General features: G+C 39.8%; 1 protein-coding gene and 1 pseudogene across 2 annotated transcripts in view; one reads left to right on the forward strand and one right to left on the reverse strand.

The window, feature by feature from the left end:
- Positions 1–558: 558 nt before the first annotated feature.
- LOC132680219 (heterogeneous nuclear ribonucleoprotein A3 pseudogene) lies at positions 559–1,615 on the reverse strand (annotated as a pseudogene).
- A 17,440-nt stretch (positions 1,616–19,055) lies between these two features.
- NLRP3 (NLR family pyrin domain containing 3) overlaps positions 19,056–21,155 on the forward strand; it is a 54,492-nt gene continuing 52,392 nt past the window's right edge. Inside the window, exons 1-2 of one of the 2 annotated variants that reach the window (XM_060636540.3) lie at positions 19,056–19,351; positions 19,730–20,058. In XM_060636540.3, the coding sequence (XP_060492523.1) occupies positions 19,776–20,058 (283 nt within the window). In that variant the 5' untranslated portion in view covers positions 19,056–19,351; positions 19,730–19,775. The remainder of the gene's footprint in view (positions 19,352–19,729; positions 20,059–21,155) is intronic. The other variant, XM_060636538.3, reaches the window with a different exon arrangement.

Here is a 21,155-nt window from a genome sequence, read left to right on the forward strand (position 1 = left end):
AGTAATCTCTACACCCAACACAGGGCTTGAACTTATAACCCTGAGATCAATTTCACATGCTTCAGTGACTGAGCCAGCCAGGTGCCCTTTTTCTTTTCTTTTCCTTTCTTTTCTTTTCTTTTCTTTTCTTTTCTTTTCTTTTCTTTTCTTTTTTCTTTTCTTTCTTGTTCTTTCTTTCTTTCTTTCTTTCTTGAAAAATTAAAAATTCCTTAACTTTTTTTATTCCTGGTACCACTACAACAAAGCACATGGCAATATACCTGATGTAATGAAAAGAAAAAGAAGACAACATTACAACAGACAAAAGACCTCGAGAATGTACATCTAATTGACACTACATTGCGTTAATCAATACATTGCACTTCTTGCAAACAAAAAGGGTTTCCTGTTTAAGCTGCAGTAACCTTTCTGACTATGGATCATTGCTCCTTGTGTGACAGATTTCTATAGTTCCTCTAATGCATCTGAGATGACTGTCTCAAAGTAACCTGAAGCTTTCCTGACAACTCCCAGCTCCCTTTCCTGATAAGAACTATAGCCCTTCTCTTCTGAAAAATTTTAAAACCTTCTGCTACCATATCCATCACTTCCACCACCAGATCCATAACCACTGCCACAGGGACTGCCCAAGCTTCTTCCACCAAAACTAACCCTCTTCATGGCTCCATGATTGTTGTTGTACACTATAGTTTCCAAAAGCATTATAGTTCCCACCACCACTATGGTTACCATCTCCAAAATTTCCTCCTTCATTGTAACCATCATATCCTTCAACATCACCACCATAACCACCTCTTTGGTTTCCATATCCTGGTCTACCACCACCATAGCCTCCTCTACTACTATAACCCTCCATAGTTGCCACCATTACCTCCAAATACATTATATCCACCATCACCTCCTCCATAACTACCTCTGCTGTCATCACCTCCACCACCATAGACTCTTCTTCCACCAAAGTTTCCTCTATGACCCATAAAGTTGCCAGATCCACCTCCACAACCTCTTTGTGATCCAGCAGACTGCATTTCCTGTTTAGAAAGGGCCTTTTTCACTTCACAATTAGGCCCATTAGTTGTGTGGTATTTCTGAACAATTTTATCAACTGTCTCATGATCATTAAATCCTCTCTTTTTTCCACTCTGCCTGTCCTCCATAACTTTTATGGTTTCAGTCTTGCCATACTTTTCAAAGTAGACTCTCAAGTTATTTTCTTCTATATCTTCTTTAATACCACCAATGAAAAATTTCTTCACAGTTAGATGGGCACCAGGCTTTGCAGAATCCTCTCTAAATCAGCTATCTTTGGTTCTACTACACATCCATCAACCTTGTGCGTTTGAACACACATTGCTGCATTCACTTCTTCCACACAAGAGTAAGTCATAAAACCAAAACCCCTAGAAAGTTTTGTTTGGGGGCCTGTCATCACCACACAGTTTGTAAGTGTATTCCATTTTTCAAAATGTTGTTTTAAACTATCACCTATAATTTCAAAGCTCAAACCACTAATAAACAGTTTTCTCAACTGCTCTGGTTCCTTTGGATCATGGTCCTCCTCCCTCTGAGGGCTGGAGTTGAGCTGGGTCCCACTGGGTGGTGATTTTACTTCCATTCTGAGACCAGACTCACCTTTTACAACTCAAGTTCAATATGGGCTCTTTTTTTCTTTTTAAATTACAAAGTTATATATGCTTGTTGGGAAAAAAAAAACCAATTAATAAAGAAATGTACAAAATAACAGCATTCTCAATTAACATGCAAAATAAATATCCTCTGTATTATTTTACTTCATGTTTGTAGTTTCAAATACAGTTCTTCCCGATTTGTCTACACATGTACTAGTAAGTGCATGTTTATATTAAAAAAAAAATAAGTAGTACCAAATATACTTTCAGCTATTTGCCTAGTGTCTGATAGAATAATAATTCCATCTGTCATGGATCATTGTTCCTTCTGTTGCAGATTTCTACAGTTCTTCTAATGCATCTAATTTTTTAAAAGTTTTTAAAAATTTTATTTATTTTGAGAGAGAGACAAAGTGCAAGTTGGGGAGGGGCAGAAACAGAAAGAGATAGAATCCAAAGCAGACTCCACACTATTAGCACAGAGACTGATGTGGGACTTAAATTCATGAAACATGAGATCATGACCTGAGCCGATGCACCCCTGGATCTAATTTTTTAATGTTCTCAACCAAGAGAAGTTCCAGGCAGCCCTTCCAAGTAATCAGACCAGGGCTAACAAATAAAACTGTGTGGTTGATGCACATGTCCTATTTTGTGCTCTCCTGACATGTGGTTATTGAGTCCTCAAAATGCCACTAGTGCAGCTAGAACTGACGTGATAATTTTAATTAATTTAAAGTTGAATCAACCAATACCACAGGAATACAATTATGAGAGAATATTATGAAAACCTATATGTAACAAATTGCACCACCTAGAAAAAATAAATGAATTCCCAGAACATATAGACTATAAAAACTGAAATAAGAAGAAATAGAAAATTTTGTACAGACCCATAACCAGCAAAGAAATTGAATCAGTAGTCAAAACACTCCCAAGAGGTACCTGGGTGGCTCAGTTGCTTAAGCATCTGACTCTTGACTTTGGCCCAGGTCTTGATCTCATGGTTTGTGAGATCCAGCCATGTGCTGGGCTCTGTGCTGACAGCATGGAGCCTGTGTGGGATTCTCCCTCTTCCCCTCTCTCTATGACACTCCCCTGCTCATGCTCTCTCTCAAAAATAAAGAGTTCCTGAAGATGGTGGCATAGGAGGATGCTGGGCTCACCGCATCCTGCTGATCACTTAGATTCCATCCACATCTGCCTAATTTATCCCGATAATGACCAGAAGACTAACAAAACAGACTGTCCAGAGCCAAGTGTAGACGAGAGTCCCACAGAAGAGGGTAGGAAGGGCAGAGAGGTGGTGCACGCTACACGGACTGGCGGGAGGGAGCCAGAGCAGTTGGAGGGGCAGCCAGCCCACCCAGCAAGGCAGAGCCCCGAGTCTGGCTTGCAAAAATGGAGATGCCAGACAGAGTGTGTTCTGACAGCCAGCGGGACTTAACATCTGGAATGTTGTAAGTCAACAGTCTGCTCAGAGAGTGGGAGGGAGAGTTGTTGAGCCCTGGAGGACAGAGGTCAGCTTGGCGGGAAAAAAAGATGCTGGGAAGCGTCTACTCCCTCGCCCATCCCTTAGCCAAAATCCCAAAGGGAACCAGTTCCAGTCACAGAACTTGCTTGCACAGTGCTAACACCTAATGCTGTGCTTCTGAGGATCCATCCCTCTGATGGGTCTGCCTCCCACCTGGTGCTGCAGGTCCCCTCCCAAAGCAGACACCCAAGGCAAAGAGAGCTGAGCCTACCCCTCCCCCACCCCTGTGCACCTTGTGGATCCACCCCAGCTAATATGCCAGATCCCATTGAAGCAGTACCACAAGACTGACAGTGTGCAAGTAGCCCAGACAGAGGCCACACCAGTCCACAGTGAGTTCTGCCCCTGGGAGAGGGGAAGATAAGGTACACACCAGTGGACTGTGGCCCCAGGGGTGGGCTGGGGGCAGACATCAGGTCTGACTGCAGCCCCGCCCACCAATGTAAGTTACTCAAGACAGCACAGAGGAAGACCCCTGCAATACCCCGCCACTCCAGGGACTATCCAAAATGACAAAACGGAGGAATTCTCTTCAAAAGAAACTCCAGGAAGTAGTGAGCTAACGAACTGATCAAAAATGATTTAAGCAACATAGCAGAAAACGAATTTAAAATAATAGTCATAAAATTAATCTCTGGGCTTGAAAAAAGTATAGAGGACAGCAGAGAATCTATTACTACAGAGATCAAGGGACTAAGAAACAGTAAGGAGGAGCTAAAAAAGGTATAAATGAGCTGCGAAATAAAATGGAGACGACCACAGCTCGGATTGAAGAGGCAGAGGAGAGAATAGGTGAATTAGAAGATAAAACTATGGAAAAAGAAGAAGCTAAGAAAAAGAGAGATAAAAAAATCCAGGAGTATGAGGGGAGACATAGAGAAATAAGTGACATAATTAAACAAAATAATATATGCATAATTGGGATTCCAGAGGAGGAAGAGACAGGGAAAGGTGCTGAAGGTGTACTTGAAGAAATAATAGCTGAGAACTTCCCTGAACTGGGGAAGGAAAAAGGCATTGAAATCCAAGAGGCACAGAGAACTCCCTTCAGACATAACTTGAATTGATCAGCATGACATATCATAGTGAAACTGGCAAAATACAAGGATAAAGAGAGAATTCTGAAAGCAGCTAGGGATAAACATGCTCTAACATATAAAGGGAGACTGATAACACTCGTGACGGATCTGTCTACTGAAACGTGGCAGGCCAGAAAGGAATGGCAGGAAATGTTCAATGTGATGAACAGAAAAATATATGCAGCCAAGAATCCTTTATCCAGCAAGGCTGTCATTCAGAATAGAAGGACAGATAAAGGTCTTCCCAAACAAACAAAAACTGAAGGAATTCATCCCACTAAACCATCCCTACAAGAGATCCTAAGGGGAATCCTGTGAGACAAAGTGCCAGAGACATCACTGCAAGCATGAAACCTGCAGACATCACAATGACTCTAAACCCATATCTTTCAATAATAACACTGAATGTAACTGGACTAAATGTGCCAACCAAAAGACATAGGGTATCAGGATGGATAAAAAAACAAGACCCATCTATTTGCTGTTTACAAGAGACTCATTTTAGACCTGAGGGCACCTTCAGATTCAAAGTGAGGGGATGGAGAACTATCTATCATGCTACTGGAAGTCAAAAGAAAGCTGGAGTGGCCATACTTATATCAGACAAACTAGACTTTAAATTAAAGGTTGTAACAAGAGATGAAGAAGGGCATTATAGAATAATTACAGGGTCTATCCAACAGGAAGAGCGAACAATTATAAATGTCTATGTGCCGAACACGGGAGCCCCCAAATATATCAAAAAATCACAAACATAAGCAACCTTATTGATAAGAATGTGGTAATTGCAGGCAACTTTTTATTTTTTATTTATTTTTTATTTATTTTTAATTTTTTTTTAACGTTTATTTATTTTTGAGACAGAGAGAGACAAAGTATGAACGGGGGAGGGTCAGAGAGAGAGGGAGACACAGAATCTGAAACAGGCTCCAGGCTCTGAGGTGTCAGCACAGAGCCCGACGTGGGGCTTGAACTCCCGGACCGTGAGATCATGACCTGAGCTGAAGTCGGATGCTTAACCGACTGAGCCACCCAGGCGCCCCTGCAGGCAACTTTAATACTCCACTTACAACATTGTATAGATCATCTAGAAACAGGATCAATAAAGAAACAAGGACCTTGAAAGATACATTGGATCAGATGGACATGACAGATATATTTAGAACTCTGCATTCCAAAGCAACAGAGTATATTTTCTTCTCGAGTGCACATGGAACATTCTCCAGGATAGATCACATACTGGGTCACAAAACAGCCTTTCATAAGTATACAAGATTTGAGATCATACCATGCATACTTTCAGACCACAATGTGATGAAGCTTGAAATCAACCACAGGAAAAAGTCTGGAAAACCTCCAAAAGCATGGAGGTTAAAAAACATCCTACTAAAGAATGAATGCATCAACCAGGCAATTAGAGAAGAAATTAAGAAATATATAGAAACAAATAAAAATGAAAATACAACAATTTAAATGCTTTGGGATGCAGCGAAGGCAGTCCTGAGAGGAAATACATTGCAATGCAGGCCTATCTCAAGAAAGAAGAAAAATCCCAAATACAAAATCTAACAGCACACCTAAAAGAAATAGAAGCAGAACAACAAAGACACCGCAAATCCAGGAGAAGAAGAGAAATAATAAAGATCAGACCAGAAACAAACAATATAGAATCTTAAAAAACTGTAGAGCAGATCAACGAAACCAAGAATTGTTTTTTTGAATAAACAAAATTGATAAACTTCTAGCCAGGCTTCTCAGAAAGAAAAGGGAGATGACTGAAATAGATAAAATCATGAATGAAAAGGAAATTATTACAACCAATCCCTCAGAAATACAAGCAATTATCAGGGAATACTATGAAAAATTATATGCCAACAAACTGGACAACCTAGAAGAAATGGACAAATTCCTAAACACCCACACACTTCCAAAACTCAAACAGGAAGAAATAGAAAGCTTGAACAGACACATAACCAGCGAAGAAATTGAATCAGTTGTCAAAAATGTGCCAACAAATAAGAGTCCAGACCCGAAGGCTTCCCAGGGAAATTCTACCAGACATTTAAAGCAGAGATAATACCTATCCTTCTCAAGCTATTCCAAAAAATGGAAAGGGAAGGAAAACTTCCAGACTCATTCTATGAAGCCAGTATTACTTTGATTCCTAAACCAGACAGAGACCCACTAAAAAAAGAGAACTACAGGCCAATATCCCTGATGAATATGGATGCAAAAATTCTCCATAAGATACTAGCAAATCGAATTCAACAGCATATAAAAAGAATTATTCACCATGATCAAGTGGGATTCATTCCTGGGATGCAGGGCTGGTTCAACATTTGCAAATCAATCAATGTGATACATCACATTAATAAAAGAAAAGATGAGAACCATATGATCCTGTCAATCGATGCAGAAAAGGCCTTTGACAAAATTCAACAACATTTCTTAATAAAAACCCTCGAGAAATTCAGGATAGAAGGAACATACTTAAACATCATAAAAGCCATTTATGCAAAGCCCGCAGCTAACATCATCCTCCATGGGGAAAAACTGAGAGCTTTCTCCCTGAGATCAGGAACACGACAGGGATGTCTACTCTCACTGCTGTTGTTTAACATAGTGTTGGAAGTTCTAGCATCAGCAATCAGACAACAAAAGGAAATCAAAGGCATCAAACTTGGCAAAGATGAAGTTAAGCTTTCACTTTTTGCAGATAACAGGATATACATGGAAAATCTGATAGACTCCACCAAAAGTCTGCTAGAACTGATACATGAATTCAGCAAAGTTGCAGGATACAAAATCAATGAACAGAAATCAGTTGCATTGTTATACACTAATAATGAAGCAACAGAAAGACAAATAAAGACACTTATCCCATTCACATTTGCACCAAGAAGCATAAAATACCTAGGAATAAGCTTAACCAAAGATGTTAAAGATCTGTATGCTGAAAAGTATAGAAAGCTTATGAAGGAAATTGAAGAAGATATAAAAGAAATGGAAAAACATTCCGTGTTCATGCATTGGAAGAATAAATATTGTCAAAATGTCAATACTACCCAAAGCTATCTACACATTCAATGCAATCCCAATCAAAATTGCACCAGCATTCTTCTCGAAACTAGAACAAGCAATCCTAAAATTCATATGGAACCACAAAAGGCCCCAAATAGCCAAAGTAATTTTGAAGAAGACCAAAGCAGGAGGCATCACAATCCCAGACTTTAGCCTCTAATACAAAGCTGTCATCATCAAGACAGCATGGTATTGGCACAAAAACATAGACCAATGGAATAGAATAGAAACCCCAGAACTAGACCCACAGAAGGATGGCCAACTAATCTTTGACAAAGCAGGAAAGAACATCCAATGGAAAAAAAGACATTCTCTTTAACAAATGGGGCTGGGAGAACTGGACAGCAACATGTAGAAGGATGAAACTAGACCACTTTCTTACACCATTCACATAAACAAACTCAAAATGGATGAAGGACCTGAATGTGAGACAGGAAACCATCAAAACCCTAGAGGAGAAAGCATGAAAAAACTTCTCTGACCTCAGCCGCAGCAATTTCTTACTTGACACACCCCCAAAGGCAAGGGAATTAAAAGCAAAAGTGAACTATTGGGACCTCATGAAGATAAAAACCTTCTGCATTGCAAAGGAAACAATCAACAAAACTAAAAGGCAACCAATGGAATGGGAAAAGATATTCACAAATGACATATGGGACAAAGGGCTGGTATCCAAAATCTATAAAGAGCTCACCAAACTCCACACCAGAAAAACAAATAATCCAGTGAAGAAATGGGCAGAAGACATGAATAGACACTTCTCTGAAGAAGACACCCAGATGGCCAATAGGCACATGAAAAGATGCTCAATGTCGCTCCTTATCAGGGAACTACAAACCAAAACCACACTCACATACCACCTCATGCCAGTCAGAGTGGTTAAAATGAACAAAACAGGAGATTATAGATGCTGGTGAGGATGTGGAGAATTGGGAACCCTCTTGCACTGTTGGTAGGAATGCAAACTGGTGCAGCTGCTCTGGAAAACAGTGTGGAGGTTCCTCAAAAAATTAAAAATAAACCTACCCTATGACCCAGCAATAGCACTGCTAGGAATTTACCCAAGGGATACAGGAGTACTACTGCATAGGGACACTTGTACTCCAATGTTTATAGCAGCACTCTCAACAATAGCTGAATTATGGAAAGAGCCTAAATGTCCATCAACTGATGAATGGATAAAGAAATTGTGGTTTATATACACAATGGAATACTACGTGGCAATGAGAAAGAATGGAATATGGACTTTTGTAGCAACGTGGATGGAACTGGAGAGTGTGATGCTAAGTGAAATAAGTCATACAGAGAAGGACAGATTCCATATGTTTTCACTCCTATGTGGATCCTGAGAAACTTAACAGAAGACCATCAGTGAGAGGAAGGAAAAAAAAAGTTAGAGAGGCAGGGAGCCAAAACATAAGAGACTCCTAAAAACGGAGAACAAACTGAGGGTTTGTGGGGGGTGGGAGGAAGGGGTGGGTGGGTGATGGGTATTGAGGGCACCTGTTGGGATGAGCACTGGGTGTTGTATGGAAACCAATTTGACAATAAATTCATAAATAAATAAATAAATAAAAACAAAAACACTCCCAAGAAAGAAAAGTCCAGAACCACATGGCTTCACAGGGTACGCTACCAAACATTTAAAGAAGAGTTAATACCAATTCTCAAACTTTTCCAAAAAATAGAAATGGAAGGAGAACTTCCAAATTCATTCTATTATGCCAGCATTACCTTGATACCAAAACCAGACAAAAATTCCACTAAAAAAGACAATTATTGGCCAATATCCTTGATGGACATGGTATTTCTCAACAAAACACTTGCAAATCTAATCCAATAGTATATTAGAAGAATCATTAACCATGATAAAGTTAGATTTATTCTCTGTCTATAGGGCTGGTTCAGTATTTTCAAATCAATCAACTTGAAACACCATATTAATAAAGGAAAAGATATATTCCATATGATTCTTTCAATAGATGCAGAAAAAGCATTTGATGAAATACAACATCCATTCATGATAAAAATCCTCAACAAAGTAGGGTTAGTAGGAACATACCTCAATATATAAAAGCCATATATGAAAGACCCACTGCTAATATCATTCTTAATAGGGAAAAACTGAGAGCTTTCCCCATAAGTTCAAGAACAAGACAGGGATGTCCACTCTCTCCATTGTCATTTACCAGAGTATTGGAAGTCCTAGCCTCATCAATCAGACACAACAACAAATGAAAGGCATCCAAATCGGCAATGAAGAAGTTAAAGTTCCATTATTTGCAGATGCCATAGTACTCTCTGTAGAAAATCCAAGAGACTACACCCCAAAACTGCTAGAATTAATACCTGAATTCAGTAAAGTTGCAGGATACAAAATCAATGCACAGAAACCTGGTGCATTTCTATACACCAATAATGAACCAGCAGAAAGGGAAATTATGAAATCAATCTCATTTACAAAATCACACTCAAAATAATAAGATATTTAGTAATAAACAAAACCCTGAAAACTGTAAAACACTGATGAAAGAAATTAAAGACGACACAAAGGAATGGAAAGACATTCCATGCTCGTGGTTTAGAAGAAAAAAAAACATTGTTAAAATGCCTGTACTACTCAAAGCAATCTACACAATGCAATCCCTATCAAAATACCAACAGCACTTTTCACAGAGCTAAAACAAACAATTCTAAACCTTGTAGGAACCACAAAAGACCCTGAATAGTCAAAGAAATCTTGAAAAAGAAAAGCAAAGCTGGAGGCATCAAAATTCCAGACTTCAAGCTATAAATCTTCAGTATGATCAAGATAGTACGATACTGACACAAAAACAGACAAATAGATCAATGGAACAGAATAGAAATCCAGAAAGAAGCCCATAATGAGATGATCAATTAATCTTTGACAAAACAGGAAAGAATATCCAATGGGAAAAAGTCTTACCAACAAGTGTTGTTGGGAAAACTGGACAGCAATATGCAAAAGAAAGAAAGGGGATCACTTTCCTACAGCATACACAAAAATAAATTCAAAATGGATTAAAGACCTAAATGTGAGACAGGAAACCATCAAAACCCTACAGGAGAAAACAGGCAGCAACCTCTCTGACCTTGGTCACAGCAAATTCTTACTTGACATATCTTCAGAGGTAGGGGAAATAAAAGCAAACATGAACTATTGGGACCTCATCAAGATCAAAACTTCTGCATGGAGAAGTATACATCAACAAAACTAAAAGGCAACTGACGGAATGGGAAAAGATACTTGCAAATGACATATCAGATAAAGGGTTAGTATCCAAAATCTATAAAGAACTTATCAAACTCAACACCCCAAAAAACAAATAATCCAGTGAAGAAATGTGCAAAAGACTTGAATAGACACTTTTGCAAAGAAGACATCCAGATGGTGAACAGACACATGAAATGATGCTAAACATCACTCATCAGGGACATGCAAATCAACACCACAATGAGATACCACCTCACACCTGTCAGAATGTTACCAACTAAGGAAACAACAGATGTTGGTGAGGATGCAGAGAAAGGGGAACCCTCTTGCACTGCTGGTGGGAATGCAAACTGGTGCAGTCAATCTGGAAAATAGTATGGAGGTTTCTCAAAAAATTAAAAATCAAACTATCCTGTGATCCAGCAATTGCACTATTAGGCATTTATCCAAAAGATACAAAAATGCTGATTTGAAGTGGCTATTACACAGTGTTAATAGCAACTCTATCAACAATAGCCAAATTGTGGAAAGAGCCCAAATGACCATCAACTGATGAATGGATAAAGAAGATGGTGTGTGTGTGTGTGTGTGTGTGTGTGTGTGTATATATATATATATATATATATATATATATATATATATGACTACTACTCAGGGATGAAAAAGAATGAAACCTTGCCATTTGCAACAATGTGGATGGAACCCGAGGGTATTATGCTAAGCAAAATCAGTCAGAGAAAGACAGATATGTGATTGCACTCATATGAGCAATCTGAGAAACTCTACAGATGAATATAGGGGAAGGGAGGGGAAAATAAGATAAAAGCAGAGAGGCTAACGGCTAACTATAAGAGACTCTTAAATACAAAAAAGAAACTGATGGTTGCTGGAAGGGAGGTGAGTGGGGGGATAGGCTAAATGGGCAATGGCAGGAAGAAGGGCACGTGTTGGGATGAGCACTGGGTGTTATATGGAAGTCATGATTCACTGGAATCTACTACTGAAGCCAAGGCTACGCTGTACGTTAGCTAACTTGAGAATAAAAAAAGAAGAAAAGAAAAGAAAAGAAAAGAAAAGAAAAGAAAAGAAAAGAAAAGAAAAGAAAAAGTGCTCAACATCATTCATCATTAGGGAAATACAAGTCAAAACTACAATGAGATGCCACCTGACACCTGTCAGAATGGCAAAAATTAACAACAGAGGAGACAATAGGTGTTGGCGAGGGTGTGGAGAAAGGGGAACCTGTTGCACTGTTGATGGGAATGCAAACTGTTGCAGCCACTCTGGGAAACAGTATGGAGGTTCCTCAAAAAGTTAAAAATAAAACTACCCTATGACCTAGCAATAGCACTACTAGGTATTTACCCAAAGGATACAAAAATGCTGATTTGAAGGGGCATCCCGATATTTATAGTAATGCTATCAACAATAGCCAAATTATGGAAACAGCCCAAATATTTATCAACTGATGAATGGATAAAAAAGGTGGTATGTATATACAATGGAATATCATTCAGTCATAAAAAAGAATAAAATCTTGCAATTTGCAAAGACGTGGATGGAGGTAGAATATTATGCTCAGTGAAATAAGTTAGAGAAAAATACCATATGATTTCACTCCTTTGTGGAATCTAAGAATAAAACAAACTAGCAAAGGAAAAAAAAATGAGAGAGAGAGAGACCAAGAAACAGACTCTTAACTGTAGAGAACACACTGATGGTCACCAGAGGGGAGGTGGGTGGGGGATGGGGTAACTAGGTGATGGGTTAAGGAGTGCACTTGTGATGAGCACCGGATGTTGTATGTAGGTGTTGAATCACTGTATTGTACACCTGAAAGTAATAGAACACAGTACATTAACTAACTGTAAATAAAACTTAAAAAAAAAACATGCTCAGGAAAGTGGGGAAACCTTTTGAGTTTCAGTAGACACAGGTGGCTAGTGGCCACTAGAATGATCAGTGGAGAGCTGACAAATGAAAAGTAGCACAGTCGCTGCAGACTAAGACAATATCTCTTCCAGGAAAGCAAAGTGCTCTCTCATCATCCATGTAGAAGTGAAACTGGGGATGAGAATTTTTTTCAGAATGCAGAATAATGCTCAGAGCACAGTGATATTTTTCTTGTCTAGTTTTAATTTATGATTAAAGTATCTTTCCAAAATTCTGGAATGATAGTTGAACAATGTATTTTGCATTTCTCTTTCAGGTGTTGTGTTTTTGAGCCTCACAGCAAAGAGCGTGGGCCAGCTCAGAGGTACAGCGTGAACTGAGAGAGTGGTGAAGTCTGGAAATCATATCTGTTCTTCTTGAGCCTCTTGGTGACTAATGTCCTTAAATCATTGTAAGTGGTTCAACGGCATGGATTTTCAAAATACCTCTTTGTTAATTTCCTTAGTGCATTACACACCTGTTACAATGGCTTAAAGAAGTAAAATGCAACTGATTCTGGCAAGTGCTGGGAGGGAGGCAAAGGAACTGGAACCCTCATGCATTGCTAGTGGCATAACCTCTTTGGAAGACAGTTTTGAAGTTTCTCATGAGGCTGGACACAGTCTTGTCACACAATCCAGCCATTCCACTCCTAGATACTCAAAAGAAATGAAAATATACACAAAAACCTGTATGTGAATGTTTTAGTGGTTTTATTAACAATTGCCCAAACTGGAAACGACCCACATGTGCTTTGTGTGGGAAAAGAACAAACACAGGGTGGTTTGTGCACAGCATGGAATACATCCCATCAGTAAAAGGGAAAGAGGACACAGCAACAGAAGCGAATCTCACATGTGTTCCAGTGCGTGGAAGGACCTGGATACAGAAGGCTGTGTGCCCTGGGGTTCTGTTTATGTGACGCTGTTGAAAAGGCTCAGCTTTAGCTATAGAAAGCAGGCCAGGGGATGCCAGCGTCTGTGGGTGGGGACACAGTTGATTAAGAAGTGGCACAAGAAGGATGGCAGATGTTGGAAGTGTTCTCAGTGACCGCTATGGTGGTGGTGATGGGACCACACATGCCTGTCAGCCCTCATAGCCTTTTACAAGAAGAAAGCATGCGTTTTTACCGTATGTAAATTAACCTGATTCACTCACTCAATTTATGTGAATAAAACAAAGGAAAAAATCCTCAGTCAACAGATCTAAAGAATAAACTACAATTCAATATAGCCTAACCATTTGTTATGTCAGAAAAAATCTTTATATATCTATATCTTTATGTATATATCTATATCTATATCTATATCTATCTATCTATATATATATACCTACATATATACATATACAGATACATAAAACACTGATAGGAAAGCATGAAAAGTACATAATTATTCAAGGAGGGAAATATTCACAATTAGCTGTTTTCATCACCTTAAAATGAAAAATGTTTTTTTTCTTTCTGCGTTATTTTTAAATTTTATTTATTTACTTATTTAATTAATTTATTTTTAAATTTACATACAAGTTAGTTAGCATATAGTGCAATGATGATTTCAGGAGTAGAATCTAGTGATTCAAAACAAAAAAAAATGTTCTTGTCCTAGAAGTCAGAAATCTCAAGTTCAATGTCAATCCCACCTTGGCTGTATCTTTAAAAATGCCTAAATCCACCCTGTTACTATTCCTTTATCTGTAAAACTATATTTAACTTGTCTGCCTCTTTCACAGGCAGGTTCTGATAATCATTTAAATGTGAAGGTTTCCTGGGGCTTCTGGGTGGCTCAGTCCGTTAAGCATCTGACTCTTGATATTGACTCAGGTTGTGATTTCATGGTTGTGGGATTGAGCCCATAATCCAATCCCACATTGAGCCTTGGGTCAAACCCCTGCACTGGGCACAAAGCATGCTTGGGATGCTCTCTCTCCCTCTGCCCCTCTCCCCTGCTGACGCTTTCTCTCTCTCTCTCTCTCTCAAAATAAATAAGTAAATAAACATTAAAATAATAAATGTGAAGGCTTCTTTTAGATGTATTATGAAGTAGTATTTAGCTTATTTATTTCTTACTCATGAGTAATGTTTATGGCAACAAAATATAATTCAAATAGTACAGAAAGAATTAAAGGAAAAAGGAGGGGCACCTGGGTGGCTCAGTCGGTTAAGCATCTAAGACTCAGGACATGATCTCATAGTTCATGAGTTCAAGCCCCACATTGGGCTCTGTGCTGACAGCTCAAAGCCTGCAGCCTGCTTCAGATTCTGTGTCTCCTTCTGTCTCTCTGCTCCTCCCCCACTCATGCTGTCTCTCAAAAAATAAATAAATGTTAAAAAAAATTAAAAAAAAGGAAAAGCTCATTCATACACACACATACGCGCGCGCGCGCGCGCGCACACACACACACACACACACACACACACACACACACACTCCTGTACCTGGTTCAGCCTTATCTGTTTGAGCATGATTGATCTGTGTAGCCTGAGTGTCTGAAGCCCTTGATGCTCCTAATGACAGGCAGAGCTTGAGGCTCAGGTCTGCCATTCTTCCCTTGCAGGATATAGTAATAGGTACCACTCTTTCCTGTCTCAGAGCATTCTGCACACAATTACAACAATGGTAGTAACAGGTGTTAACCACTGACACCAGCTTCTCCAAATCAGGTTCTGTTCAAGAGGCCTCACATTTATTCATTTGTTCAATCCTTACAATCCTTACAAAAACCCTCTACAATCGGTGCCATTGTTTCCCTCATTTTACAGGTGAAGAAACTGAGGCACAGAGAGACAAAGTCATTGGCCAGTGGCTCTCCTCTGGATTTGGACTCTTGTCCTTCTTGCACCAGGGTCCCTGAACTTGCCTGGGGTGCTGAGCACCTCTCATTCTTTACGCTCTGTTAGACCCATGTCATTGTCACTGGTTCTGCAGCCACTGCAAGTACTGGAGAAGGTGGTCTGGGTGTTTATCCTCCAAGGTCCTCTTGGGTAAGGCAAGGTGCTTTTCAACTTTGTGTTATTGCCTGGTATGCACCAGGTGCTCCATAAGTGTTAGGAGAACAAGTGCCTAAGTGAGTCAGGGAGTAGAGTGCCTATCCAGAGGAATTGAGACCAGGATCTCGAAGAGATCACACTGCCCATGGCAGCATCACCCATGATAGTTGAGATATGGAAACACCCTAAGTGACCATAAATGGAAGAATGGATAAAGATATACTCTATCTAGGTGGGTGAGGGGTATTGAGGAGGACACCTGTTGGGATGGGCACTGGGTGTTGTATGGAAACCAATTTGATAATAAATTTCATATTAAAATAAATAAATAAATAAATAATGAGAAAAAAGATATACTCTATCTATCTATCTATCTATCTATCAATCTATCATCTATCATCTATCCATCATCATCTGTTATCTATTATCTATCATCTAGCTATCATCATTTATTATGTATTATCTAGCTATCATCATCATCTATTATCTATCATCATCTATTATCTATCATCTATTATCTTTTATTATCTGTTACCTGTCTATGTATCTATCATCTATCTATCTATCATCTATCTATCTATCTATATCACATGATGGATATTATTCAGCCACAAGAAAATAGGAAATCCTGGGGGCACCTGGGTGGCTCAGTCAGTTAAACATCTGACTCTTGATTTCGGCTCAGGTCATGATCTCACGGCTTGTGAGATTGAGCCCTGCGTCAGGCTCTGTGCTGACATTGTGGAAACTGCTTGGGATTCTCTCTTTCTCTTCCTCTCTCAAAATAAATAAACATTAAAAAAATAATGGAAATCCTGCCATTCATAACATGGATGGACCTCAAAGACATTATGCAAGGTGACATAAGTCAGACAGAGAAAGACAAATACTGTATGACATCACTCATATGTGGAATCTAGAATAGTCAAAATCATAGAAACAGAGAGTGGAATGGTAGTTGCCAGGGGCTGGGGAGAGGGAAAGTGGAGAGGTATTAGTCAAGGGTGTAAAATTTCTGTTATGCAGGATGACTAAGTCCTGGAGATCTGCTGTACAGCACAGTGCCTACAGTTAATCATTCTGTGTTGTGTTTATTAAATATTTATTAAATATTTATTTACCAATTATTATTTATTCATTTAAATATTTATTTAAAGGGTAGATTTTGTATGAAGTCTTCTTCCTATAGACACAAAATATTAACAATAAAATAACAACAACAGCAGCAGCAACAAGAACAATAATAAAGGAGTGGGAGGGAAGTTTGGGGGGTGATAAACAGGTGGATTTGATGGCAATGATAGTTTCACAGGTGTGTTTTTTTTTTTCTTTTTAAATTTTTATTCAAATTCTAGTTAGTTAATATACAGGGCAACATTGGTTTTAGTCCTTTTTTTAATGTTTATTTTTGAGGGAGAGAGAGAATGAGTGGAAGAGGGGCAGAGAAAGAAGGACAGAGGATCTGAAGTGGGCTCTGTTCTGACAGCAGAGAGCCCAATGCAAGGCTCGAACTCAGAACCATGAGATCATGAACTGAGCTGAAGTCGGACACTCAACCGACTGAGCCACCCAGGCACCCCTTCACAGATGTATTCTCACTTCAAGAAAGTGGTTAAAACAGACCAGCTGGTGATGAGCAGACCCTACTCTGCCTGCCGACTGCCTCCACGTAGTGGCTTGAGAGAGCAAGGATCTATAGTGTGATGGGCCAGTCCTGCTCCTGATTCTCCACTTGCCAGCTCCGGTGGATCCTCCATTCTACCCTCCTATTTGTCATCACAACACTCAAACAGCAGCTGTGAGAGCCGGAGGGAACATCCATTGAGCACCAGCTTAGTTTCCCCCAACTCCCCTCCCCAGTGGGACACTCAGAAGAGTGCAGACATCTCTGGCAGCAACCAGAGATAAGAACACTCGTTTGGTTTGGAAAATCCAGCAATATGAGTAAACATTAGTCTCTAACTTTGTCTGTGATGCAAGCTTGTTCACTCCATGCTAGGCCACATCCTTCCTGCCCATGCTGGGCTGTGGCCACTATAAATTCATCAAGTTTCCTCTTGGGCTGTTTCTGAGGCCTGCATCTGGGTGAGTCCAGCTCTGTGACACTGTGTGGATGCAAGGGACTGGGGAGAAATGGGGAGGGGATGTCGAGGGCCAGATTTTTCTTGGTTAATGCACTGGGGATTCTTAGGCCAGCTTGAAAGTTTGTCCTTCAACGAGGATTTGGAATGTACTCTGATGTTTCTCATTATTGGGCTTTATGTGTTTGTGCAAGTGTGTGCCTAGGGGCAGGGGTGAGGGCCAGGACAGCAGACACAGCTTAGACCCACGACTCTGGGGGATTTGCCGAGCAGTCCCCCAGAGGTTGGATGGAGAGGATGTGTATGAGGAAATGAACATCCTAGACAGCAGGGACACAGGAGATAAAGGTTGGGATAGAGTACACTAGGGTTAGGGAAAGGGGGGCACTGAGGACAGGTACAGACAGTCTGGGTGTGGATGAGAAGATTGGTGGAGGGGGACCAGGGATGGATCCATCTGGAGGCGGCCCACCACCCCTCAAATGCATAAGGAATAGACTTGGCAGGTGCGTGGAGCCAGGAGTGAGATACAGAGAGAGGTGAGCATGTCTCTGTGTCTTGCACACTAATCTGTGGTCATTCTAAATTCTAATTTAAAGTGTTCCATAGCTCCACAGGCTCTCTCCCTCCCATCAGCATCATTTATGCCTTTAGGTTGATGCTGTGATTTTCCAAATTCATTGTGAAGGGACCAATCCCAAACACAATGAGCGCGTTCATCTATCCAAAATCTGGGAAAGGTGGAAGAGAAAAAGTTGTAGCAGCTGACCTCTGCTCTTTGTGGAACCCTAAATTTACGTAGGGAAACTGAGCTCAGTGAGCTCTGTAATACACGGCTGTGTGTGGCAAATGCTGGGAAAATGTTTTATGCTTTTTAACCATCTATTTTACAGTCTTTGATCTTTTTTGTTTTGGATCTGACTGACAAACCTAGTTAAGTGATGGAAGAGATAGTTACACACCTTTCCACTCTGTGAACAGTGCAGTGTTAGGGATGTGATAAATCAGTGACCCTGATCTAAATCCTGGCTTTGAACCAATTTTTTTTTCTTTCTGTGAAACCTTGGACAAACCCCCTAGTTTCTAAGACTGAGTTCCTAAAAAAAAAAAAAAAGACTAAGTTCCTCTTCCACAAAACGGGCTTAAAAATATACTCATGTCATACAGCTTTGTGAGAGTTAGATAAGAAAAAGGATTAGTGCAGGACCTTAGCCCACAAGAGACTCTCAATAAATGTCAGTTCTAACAATTATAATTGTGAATTTTGCAAGGAGACCTTAAAGAGATGTTATGTGTTTATTCCACCCACCCCACCCCCGCGGTACCTAAGTTTCATTTCATTTGTTTCTATCAATCAGTGGATCAATAGACGTGCACTAGAAGACCATCCCCTTCTCTGCCTGCTTCTGTGTTCTTTCTCTGTCCAGCCATGTGCTGCTCTGTTACCATCATAGTTACTCATTTCCTGGGTCAAAACAAAAACGGGGAACCAGAGCCTTTCAATTAGAAGGAACTTAAGAGCCATATTTTCCACTCTGTCATTTTATAGATGAGGAAAGTGAAGGTGAGGAGTAATGAAGAGTTTATCGTAGGCCATAGCCCAGTAATTGGTGAGAACAAAATTCTCTCGGTGACATTTGGAGGTGACATCACAGAGCAGTTGGTTTGGGCATGTATAAGGCTGTTAATGCAGTTGCATTTGTGGGTTTAATTACTGTTTCTGTCCACAGGGACACCTTTCTTCCATGGCTCAGGACACACTCCTGAGTCAAGCTAACAGGAGAACATTCTGGTAGGTATTTGGTTCACTTTTTTTCCTTTTGATGTTTATTTATTTATTTTGAGAGAGAAAGAGAATGCGAATGAGCAGGGGAGGGGCAGAGACAGGGAGAGAGAGAAACCCAAGCAGGCTCCAGGCTCAGCATGGAACCCGATGTGGGGCTCAGTCCCATGACCCCTAGATCATGACCTGAGCTGAAATCCAAAATTGGGCACTTAACTGACTGAGCCACCCAGGTGCCCCTGGTTCACTTCTTAAAATTAAAGATGGCAACTCACAGTTGGGTTATAGTTTTTGTTTTGTATTCTGGATTTTTCATAGTTTCATTCTCTCTAAAGAGGGCAGAATTTAAAAATGACTCTCCTTACCTGTCTGTTTCCACTGTTCCAGCTTCCCAGTGTGGACCTATGCCCAAAGACCCTGACCAGAGCCACGGATGAACATGGCAAGTGTCCGCTGCAAGTTGGCCCGTTACCTGGAGGATTTGGGGGACACAGACTTTAAGAAATTCAAGATGCACTTAGAAGACTACCCTTCTCAAAAGGGGTTCAGCCCACTCCCTCGGAGTCAGACAGAGAAGGCAGACCACATGGATCTAGCTACTTTGATGATTGACTTCAATGGTGAGGAGAAAGCATGGGCCATGGCAGTGTGGATTTTTGCTGCAATCAACAGGAGAGACCTTTATGAAAAAGCTAAGAGGGATGAGCCACAGTGGGGTGAGTGGAAGGAAGACAACATTTTTAAAAATTGTGATAAAATACACATAACATAAAATTTACTCTCTTACCATTTCTAAACATATGGTTCAGTAGTGTTAAGCAGAGTCATGTTGTGCAATCAATCTCCAGAACTTTTTTTCATCTTACAAAACTCTGTACCCATTAAATAACAATTCTCCATTCCCTTCCCCTCAGCCTCTTGAGCCACCACTTTCTGTCTCTATGAATCTGACTACTCTTGGTACCTCTTATAAATTGAATCATAAAGTATTTGTTTGTATGTGGCTTATTTTATTTAAGATAAAGTCCTTGAGCTTCATCCATGTTGTCACACATGACATGATTTCATTCCTTTTTAAGGTGTAATAATATCCCCTGGTATATGTATACCACATTTTGTTCACCTATTCATCCATCAGTGGACATCCAGATTGCTTCTAGCTTTTGATTCTTGTGACTAATGCTGGTAGGAACATGTGGGTACAAGTTTCTTTGAGACCCTGCTTTCAGTTCCTTTAGGTGTATGTTCAGAAGTGGAATTATTGGATGATATGGTAATTCTAGGTCCAATTCTTTGAGGAACTCCCATAATGTTTTCCACAGTGGCTGCACCATTTTGCACTCACATCAACAGTGTACAAGGGTTCCAATTTTTCCTCATCCCCAAAACTTATTTTATTTTTGTTTTGATAGTAGCTATTCTAATGGCTGTGAGATGATATCTTATTGCAGTTTTGAGTTGCATTTCCTGATTGGCTACTGATACTGAATGACTTTTCATGTGGTTTTTAGCCATTTGTTTATCTTTGGAGAAATGTCTATTCAACTCCCTTTTCCCATATTTTAATTGGGGTATTTGTTGTTGCTGTTGTTGACTTGTGAGGACTCTTTTTATGTCCTGGATATTAACTATTTATCAAATATATGATTTGCAAATATTTTCTTCCATTCCATGGATTGCCTTTTCACTCTGTTGATGGTCTTTTGATGCAATAAAGTTAACCTTTGTTTTTTAATAATTCCATTTATCATCTTGGCTTTATCCTCTTTCTTCCTCTCATGATACTGCCATGAGACATTGGAAGAAAGCAGTT

The sequence above is a fragment of the Panthera onca genome, chromosome A1 (assembly GCF_046562875.1).
Source record: "Panthera onca isolate mPanOnc1 chromosome A1, mPanOnc1 haplotype 2, whole genome shotgun sequence".
Taxonomy (NCBI): Eukaryota; Metazoa; Chordata; class Mammalia; order Carnivora; family Felidae; genus Panthera; species Panthera onca.